We start from the raw sequence: 9,632 nt of genomic DNA on the forward strand, positions 1-9,632 counted from the left end.
GCAACGTTCGCTGTTTGACCCGCTATAGATTGCTCGGTGATTTAATCCGCAGTTAGAAACCGAGTTTGGAAATGAAATTTTCATTTGGCCAAGAAGCAATAGAAGTGCAAGTGTACAGGCTCATCTTATAGAATTCTGAAAGCCAGCAAATGTGTTCTTGATTTTTTTTTACAAAGAACGAGAATTTAAGTGTATATTTAATAATATACTCAGCAGTTATCACATATGTCCAGATGACACAGTTTGTTTTTTGTTCCTTTACCTTAAATGAGTTTCACATATCAACAAAGACCTGCCAAATATTTCTTATAACAACAAAATTGACCAAGGAGGCCGTATCTAATTTAATAACCGAATGTTTACCTTACATTCTAATGTACTGAATAATTTCTTTTAACGATCCATTCAAAAAAGATTTGGATAAAGAAATCGTATCGATTGGTCTGTGAACTCTGTAGAACTGTTATAGTATCTTTCCTTATTAATAAACGACAGCAAACAGTGAATATGAAAGGTGGGAATTAACGGTTTTTAGTCATGGGTACTTCACAAAACATCGTTCGATCAAAACACCTGGCAAGAGTAAGGTGAAAAATGGGGGTCATGTCACAGGTGAACTTTCATTCCATAGCGCGGACCTCTCCCCCACCAAGTGTGACGTCTCAAAAGTAGCGAGTCATAATTTACCTTTTTCTACGTTGAAAGAAATCGGAGCTGAACTGCCGAGTACGGGTGGGAACAGCCCTGTTGCTTGAGAGCAAAGAAAACTATACACCGGGACTAAATATCAAGATACCACTTCCCCTTTCTTTCCCAAAGAATAATGTTGATGCAATCCATGACCTTTGCACATTGCCATTTTGATAAGGAAAATGAGGGAATAAATACAATTTTAAAAGAAAGTTGTGGCATGTAAATGCGAACGTCAGGTACTCGCACAAACGCTAAGTGCACAACTATTAACACTTACGCCATTTTCAAACCAGTGCCAGAGTTTAAAAACTCCTTACTTTCGGTCGATAAACACAAAATATATATTAGTCTAGAATTTCACCCCATTGCCCATGCACCGACGGCTACTGCTGTGCTCCCTTATTTAGCTGCCAAGTCGTATATACAAATCAAAGGACTATCCTGATCCAACCCCTAATGCTTGACTGTCTTTTAACAACACACCTTGTTCTGAATTTTGTTTTATGATGTCTTCGCGTTGTTTTGTCATCACTGGCGACTTCAGTGAGTGCAGTGTGCACCGTTGTTAAGAGGTCAAGCACCAAGGGAGTCCAGCCTGGAAAAAATATTCACACGCACACCGTATAAGATCGTATTTTTTTATTCTTGTATTCTGATCATAACATGGCAAGAGGCGTGATGAAGAATGTACATATATACAAACGAAAAATAATAACTTTACATCGCATTAATCGATTTATCAATACAATAAGAGCAGCATAAATAAACGGACCAATTATACTGAAGCCTCGTAGGCCAGAAAGCTATCAAAGCCTCAAAGCTGTGCACTTAACATCTCTGTACAAAATACAAAAATATTCCATTAATTCCATTAATTGTATTGATCGTCACACATTATACAGATTATGATTTTTTTTCCTGAGGAGTCCAGCAGGAAAGACAGTCTATCAACAACATTAATGTGACTCACTTAAACAAATAAAATTACGATTGATAAATGCTGAATGAAGGTCTTGGACATGTACAGCGCGTTACAAAAATACAAAACATCGAGAAAGAATATTTACACACATCATTGATATTTCCAAAGTATATACATACTCTTTCCTTCATTAGTTGTTCTCAAATACAGCACTCATTGGTTTGCTGCGGCCAAGCGTTAACGTATTGCACAATTACATAAATATTTCCGTCATTATTGGGCCAGGGGTCTATTATTGTTCGATGCCAAATTGTTGGATCGAACGTAACAATTGAACTATGGGTATACATTAGTACCTATTAGCAGCTTTTTGGGCAGGTTGACTGACAGGTCAAGGAATTAGACCAATTATGTTGGGCATTTGCGATAAATATGAATGGCATAACATATATTGAACTGCAGCCATGCTCTGAATAAATATACCATGTCATATAGAGCATGTTATTCCTTTGCGATGCGGGTACATCGAGCTATATTACACTATTTTACAGGAGTGACGTTCAACTGGCACCGAAGCATTTCTGAATGTAGAATCCTAGCCTGTCAATTGGTCTTTCTAATCAATGTCCTTCGCCCCAGAGAAAGTCGACAAGAATGAATGCAAGTCTGAGTTGTCATTTCCATCCCATACACGAAGAACTCGTGAAAAATCAATGGGTCTAACAATATCCGACTCTGTGAGATCCTGCAAATCTCGTCAAGTCTTAATTGAGTTAAAAGCCTCTGTATCAATTAAATACCATGCGTGGTGGTTTGTTTGACTTTGTCTAGCAAATTTTAAGATAAGAAAATACAAGTAGCATTATACACATGTATGTGAAATTAAGTAGAAATGCGTGTAACGTGCTTGAAAGTTGCTTCCCAAGAATGCTTTGATTAACGGACGTTGTCATGGGTACCAAAATCACCATAATCACGAAGAAGTCGAAAAGTGCTGCTCAACAAAGCTTCGCCTATTCAAAGTGGAGGAGAGATGCACTCGTATTTATATAATGAAGATAAAATGCAGTAGTTCCGGTTGTTTGGTGTGATGTCCAAATATGTAGCTTATCAACTTAAACTGTGATAGATAGTTCTATCTAGCTAACTAGGGCTGTTTTTCATTTACGTGAAACGTAAAAACAAGCTGGATAGCCACGGGTATTTTTCTAAATAAAGGTCATCTCTCTTAAAAAATGGTGGTCTTAACATCACATGTAAATGACCGCTATAAACTAAACCCCTTTGGCCTTTAGGGCTGTAATGAAAAATTTTACGAGCATCATTTTCATTCACCCCAGTGCTACATGTTCACTCTACTTGAAAAATACACTACGCCCGGTAACTTAACACAGGTACAGGTCACCTATTTGTTAAGTACTACATTTGCTATTGCCATTTTCATAGACGCAAGCTGACTTCTCCATCAATGACTTGGTCGAGAAATAATTCAAAGCCCGCAGACGATTCCCAAAAGGCGCAATTTATCTCATGTGAGATATGGATGACTCTTATCTGTCTCTATCACAAATTCCCAGAGGGTTGTAAAAAGCCGAAAGGATCGAATTTAATGTGGGAAGCCATATGCGAAAATATATTCTGTTTTCGGATTGCATTTTTGTTGCATTTATCTAACCCCAGCATTTTGCCCTTATTATTTTTATCTCCGGTTTCTCAAAATATGGTGCTACCAATATAGGCCTATATTTGTTGATTTCCCTTGTGAAAGTGCCTATGACTCACAGTGTATTACGTGCATTTCAGACAATCACCAATAACGTGAAAGCAGACCTAAATGTTAAAGATGTGTAAAGTCGTTGAGTTGTGATTGATTGAGTATATAAGAATATGGTTCATCCACATTCAAAACAAAGAAAGCACAACCATTTTAACGGGTGACATTTACCAAGGAAGTCAGTCCTTAATGATCCAAACCACCACAGAACCAGAGTCGGAATGGCTAATAGTTCCGCTTTTCCCTTACCGGCTTTTAGGATTAGAACAAAATAAGATTGATTGTGCTAGGATACCATCAGACAAGTTTAATGGTGGATAGAAAGTATTTCTGTAATATGCTGTGTTAATTCTTCTGTCTATAATTGAATGAAACTTGAATGAGCGAGGCTGTCTCTAGCAAGTGCCGTCAAACCTAATTTCGAATAACTAAAGGCTTTTCGGAGCACAATAATGTCTACCAATTACCCAGTCTCCATGCTATCGGCTGTAATTACTACCGCTACAGGGTCTCTCGAGATTTTCCCTTTGCGCCTATATACTAAAGCAATGAGACAAAAAATAAACAACCCTGTGTTGAGACTGGCTGTTATCGATAACATGGAAGTGATCAAAGCTGCTAAAACACACTGCTCTAGTGAAGGACAAGACTCCTATGAATTTTTTTTCTTTATCGGTCGACATTTTCGCTATACATTGCACTTGATGTTTAGATATCTGACTGTGTCGTGGAATCGAAGAGCCTGACTTATCTCCTACCTTGTGCTATATGTCGTGCTACTGTCAGACCTGATTACATGTATTTCTGTAGTGATTTTCCCTATTTTCCTTCACCTCAAGAAACTCGACTAGTTCTGGCATGGCGCCCATTTCTTGCCGTGTGTTGTTTTGTTTTGCTAAATAGGCCTTTTGATGCTGTGCATTGTGCTTTTTATAGTCTTCTTTGTTTTCTCTCCGTCGTCTTACTTTTTTCTTTACTTGACATATTATACAAATAAATAAGCAACACAAGAGTACTGTACATGCAAATGTTCCTGCTACGGCTGCGATTATATCGTGAAGGCGAAAATATTTCTCCTCTGATGAGTACATGTACCTCCTGTGGTTTGAAGTTGTGCCCGTTGGCCCATAGGAAATTTTGCTGTCATTTTCATCGGAATTTGGAAAATGATAAGAAGGCTGATCGCGGTCGGCTTTCGTTTCGTGTGGTATATCCACAATGGGAGTCTGTTTGGTGTTAGTGTCGCCATTATGCGAAGTCCTTCGTGTTTGTTTTTCATTACTACTAAAGTCAGGTTCTATTCCTAGCATAGGGTCGTCGATGTCCCCTTTTGATGGGCTGCTATTAGTAGTTGTGCTTATTGTCGTTGATGCTGTTGACGTTGTAGTTACTGTCTTTTCAGGTAATGTCACATTAAAAGTGAAAGTCACGTTTCCAGCCGCGTTGCTAGCAAGACACACAAACGTCTCAGCGTATTTGTCGTTCAAATTAGTCGTCGGTCTAGGTATTTGTAATACTGCTGTATTTGTTGCCATCTTCCTGTCCCCAGGCGGAAAATAAATTAACTTGTCTCCAGACGATTTTATCCAGTACAAAGTCGGTGCAGGGTCACCAGTTGCGATACATTTCAGTGTTCCCTGGTCCTCATCAAATGTTACATCGACGCTGCTAAAGACGGGAGCGTTGCACAAAAAGGCGTCAGCAGGGAGAGTGTCGAAGGTTTTGTCGCGGAGCCTTTCTGGTGACGCGCAGTGCGGGGGACGGGCCCCGCTGAAAACGTTGGGATGTGTATCGAAGAAGTCGGCGAACCACTTCATCTCACAGTTACAGTGTAGAGGGTTGTTTCCCAGCCTGAGGTGTTTCAGTTTTGAGAAATTCACCAAAAGAGCAGGGTTAAGGCTTTCGATGTGATTGCCATCCAGCCACAGGGATTCTAAGCTGTCACTTAGCGGAGAGATGACGGCTACAGAAAGTCGGGTTAGACTACATCGCTGTAGCCTCAGCCCCGTGGTCCGTAAATCTTGAAAAGCGTTGCGTGAGAGCTGAATATCCCGATTGCCATTAAGAAATAGGTGCTCTAAGTTGAGTCCCCTAAAGGCAAAATCTTGAATTATTCGGATACTATTGCGACTCAGGTCTAACCACTTTAATTTCTCTAAATCAATAAATGTATCTACTTCAATGGATTCAATACCGCAGCCGCTCAAATAGAGGTGCTCCAGGTCCACAAAAGATGAGAAATTTCTCCTTTGAATTGTCGTCACCTGAAAGTTGTTGTCATTCAGGTTGATTTGTAATGAGTTGTCCGGAATTCCCGATGGAATGTGTGCCAGGTTTTTTCTAGAGCAATATACAATCCTGCTGTCCTTATTGCAAAAGCATGGATACGGGCAGGTAAAACTCGCCTCCACTTGGAAGAAATTTAAAAAGATAAGAATCCTTAAGAGTCCGAATATTTTAATACAAAGCCGTCGATTCAGCTTCAGCATGGCCATTTTCCTCTTTTGAGCGCAGCAATCTAGTTTAAATGTTAGTCGAGAGGGCAATGAATCGAAATCAAAATACCCCTCGAGTGCTCTCTTCAGGAGTAGTTATCTTTGAGAAGAACCAGCACACTGTGCCTCTTTCACTTGAACGTTGGAGTGTAACGTCAATCCATCTCTCGGCTCTCCAACTCTGACTTTCTCTGTTTAGGGCCTTAATTTATTATCCACTGGAAGCTGCTTACCATGTAGCAGATCGAGAGCCCAAGCTTGGTCTTAACTTCTTTACGAAATTTCCGTTTCTGAATTGAATTCAGGTGCACAGGTGTCGCCGCTGAGGTAATAACTTTCACTCTAAGCCTACCTGTCCGCCACGGCTAACTCAATGTCCGGCGTCTAATCACGGCATACAGTGGGCAGGGGTGTTTACCTTCTTAATAGAGTATATTCCTTTTTGTCTCCAAAGTCGCTAGACACACTAGGAAATCTGGAAGAGTAATACAAAAGGGACATTTGACTAACTGATCCTGATTACATTCAAAAGTCAACCTGCGACTTCTGGCAACTGAGTACACCTATCAATAATGGATTGGCTATTTGCCATCCAATTTTCACAGAATCTTGTGAACACATGTGCAAACTGTGCAGTTTTAGTAACACACAAAACTTGTTTTCTTTTACATTTATGGACAGCAAATATTCAACACCCCGATAATAAACCCGTACCTACGATTAGTCAAAAATTAATTGTATGGCCTAAGGCACCCTTAAAAGCGTGTTATGTATTAATTTCAACGCAGATAAACCCTATATAAACTGGGTGATGATCTAAGTAACCTGGAACGAAAATAACATTATCTATCACCTATTGAACTCATATATACCAACCATCGACGAACACAGGGACTTCCTTTCAGCACGCGATACCGGCCCGGGATATCCGGAACGATTTAAGGCGCATGCAGTCTCAACCCTAAGCCGTCCCCGAGGTAATATGTGCATGTTGTACAGGCTCCTTCATTTATCAACAAAATAGAGACGTCGAGAGGTGTAATTAGTAAGCAAGCCGTGGGTCTCACCTGCGTTCAAGTTGAGTTCAGACCCAGCCGACGCTATTAGTTACACTAATACAAATAAAACGAAGCCAATCTAATCTACAGTAGCAAATGAGGTCTAGATGAAGCAGGGCTCCTTGGAGGAATGTTGAATAGGTTTGTGGATACAAAGGTTGTTGTCGGCGGAGAGCCTTTCCTCCTACAGAACTTTACACTGTGATCAGACCGTCTGGGGTAAACATCAAAGGTGGTGGCCAAAAACAACCACGATCATTAATTGCTGTTGGTTCGTCGACCCTTAATTGGTTCATATCTCACCATCTAAACCTCACCTGTGTTAAACGCAGGCAACATCAAGCGTTTCTTTTCTATGCCTGTAGCTTTTACATCTCAGTGCAATGAGTTAAAATTGCACTATCGCCACGATCGATCAGTGTCCTTTGGACAGGAATGGCTTCATTGAAAGATTCTCCGTTTTATAGCCCCGAATCTGTCACGTCGCCCCCTTACCTGGCGTCAGCACAGTCGCAAACAACAACAACGTGAGATAAACACCTACCATAAATATGTCATCTTATTTTTCAAGTCAATAAATTCAAAGGTCCCTTGGAGTTGATTCTTTGGGAGTCTTTTGTCTCTTTAGAAGTTGCTGTCTTTGGTTCTTTGCCACACAGTTTCATCTCCAGTCCTCAAATTACCACGCCATCTTCTTTGCGTATGTACTAGGTGCATGCTCGGTACTTTATGCTAAACATTATTTCTATGCTTCCGTATCGCTAGCAGCAGATTGTCTATTTCTACCACACAACACACCGGAGAAGCGCCACTATAACATCACGGTATGTCAATTTCAGGCTGTGGCCCCGCTAGCCAATCAGCAAGCGCAGCTGCCAGAATAGTGTCCAATCCGATCGATTATTGGTTGAGAGCGTCAGGAAGCATCCTCGATTGAGATCAAATCCAATTTATGAAGACTTGAAAAAAGTACGCTCTATAGATGTAGGAAAAAATAACAGTCCTGCCACCTTTTGACTTTCGTGTGTGTTTACGTTGGTGACATGACACTGCTACAATGGACCCAGCACGCCGTATGGTTATTCAGCCCCAATATACGTCCTCATTCACGTTCCATCCCGATGAACAGGTTTTCTGAATAAGCCACTTTCCATGCTCTAGGGGGTGGGGCCTGCTTCTTCTCTCTATATTTGAAGCGCGTATGTACTACATTGTGTTGCCACTTTAAAAGGTAAAACGCAGATGTACTCACAAAGCAAGCGCGCGGCGAGTTTTGTGAGACAGTTGATATGTGTGAACGGGAAAATAATGATGCTTATTTATTTTACTTGAATGTTTGTTGTAACTGAACGCTTTGCAGTAAACAGGAGTTTATTCAGCACGCCGAAGTGGCCCGCTCTTGCCGCTAGTGTTGTGATACATCATTAATCAACCCGACCTGTCTAAGTTTCCTTTTATTAGAAACCTGTCATTTGATTAAGTTGAAAGCTTTTTAGGAACGTAAAAAGTGGATCAAAGCGTAATGAAATGCCTAGTTACCCAAACATGTCAGTTATTACTTGATATATTTCTTTTCTACCACTCTTTTAGACTGGAAAGACCTTTTCGACAATAAAGGACTCAAGGTGTAAATCTGAAACGCTCAACACCTCCCAAGTCTATTAATTTCCTTCTAAATTTCTATAAAATGAGCTGCATATTCGATATCTGTTGAAATGCACATCGATCTTCAGTAGTACTATAATAGCATGCAGCATGTTTAACTTAAAGTCAACAATAATCCTGTATCTAAAATGAGATTCAGTGTATTTAGATTTATGCATTACTAATGAAGCATTCTTAACCTTTTTACAACCTCCTTTCTTTCTCTTGAGTGACTAATGCCCATATCTAATAAATCAAGATATATATTGTGATGCTTACCACATGCACACGTACAGTTTACAATGTAACGCGCATTCCAGGGGGATGCTTATAAAGCAAAAAATTAATTCTAACTTTGATATTTGAAACAATTCCTTTTCAATGTCCATAAATTTACGATGGATAGAAATAGTCTTTTGTGTAAATCATGCTAGTTTAAAAATAACATACATCATGTCTTCCCAACACCGCCGCCTCCCCCTCCAAAAAAGTACAAAGAGTCCTGGTCTGTTCAGACGGACCTTAATTTAATTAAAACTTGCACTTTGAATTTTTCAAATCAGTGGTATTAGCTTAACCAGGATGACATTGCCTGTGTGCGCCTGCATCCCGCTGGGATGAAGATCAAGCAGGTATCACGGTCAGTTTTTATTTGAAATTAAACACCCATCATCGTATTTTATATCCAGAATTTTCATATGTGGCAGGTTCCAAACAAAACCGGACATAATTCATGGCGTGTCCATCCACTTGACCTTCTTTATTAAGTTTCACCTGTGGCTTGTAATTGAAAGGTGACTGAAAAGACCATTGAAAGACATTTTCATACCTATTGCCGGAAAACTCGACGTCAATATGATTAATGACAAAGTTGAGAAATAAATTTCAGTTTGGAAAATTGCATTTTTTTTATTATCAAGAGGTCTGAAGAAATCCCCTTGAACTCGTCACATTCTGAGTCAGGTGTCACTATTAAAAACCAACAGGAGGCGCACGAGAAGCATGCTTAATATTTTGCAGCGTTTTATCGACATTTACGACTCGAC

The 9,632-nt window shown here is 39.9% G+C and overlaps 1 protein-coding gene across 3 annotated transcripts; it reads right to left on the reverse strand.

Moving 5' to 3' along the window:
• Positions 1–1,317: 1,317 nt before the first annotated feature.
• On the reverse strand, positions 1,318–8,082 carry LOC106165697 (leucine-rich repeat and fibronectin type III domain-containing protein 1-like protein). 3 transcript variants are annotated; one of them, XM_013544001.2, is made up of 2 exons: positions 7,487–8,082; positions 1,318–6,359 (listed from the first exon to the last, which is right to left on the reverse strand). In XM_013544001.2, the coding sequence occupies exon 2, from the start codon at positions 5,882–5,884 to the stop codon at positions 4,172–4,174; it is 1,713 nt and encodes a 570-aa protein (XP_013399455.1). In that variant the 5' UTR covers positions 5,885–6,359; positions 7,487–8,082; the 3' UTR covers positions 1,318–4,171. The 3 variants fall into 3 exon arrangements, with proteins under 3 accessions (XP_013399455.1, XP_013399457.1, XP_013399456.1); XM_013544003.2 differs by lacking the exon at positions 7,487–8,082 and adding an exon at positions 7,260–7,448; XM_013544002.2 differs by lacking the exon at positions 7,487–8,082 and adding an exon at positions 6,761–7,212.
• Between the last annotated feature and the right edge of the window lie 1,550 nt (positions 8,083–9,632).

This window comes from Lingula anatina, chromosome 1 (genome assembly GCF_051362555.1).
Source record: "Lingula anatina isolate TDL-2025a chromosome 1, LinAna3.0, whole genome shotgun sequence".
Taxonomy (NCBI): domain Eukaryota; kingdom Metazoa; phylum Brachiopoda; class Lingulata; order Lingulida; family Lingulidae; genus Lingula; species Lingula anatina.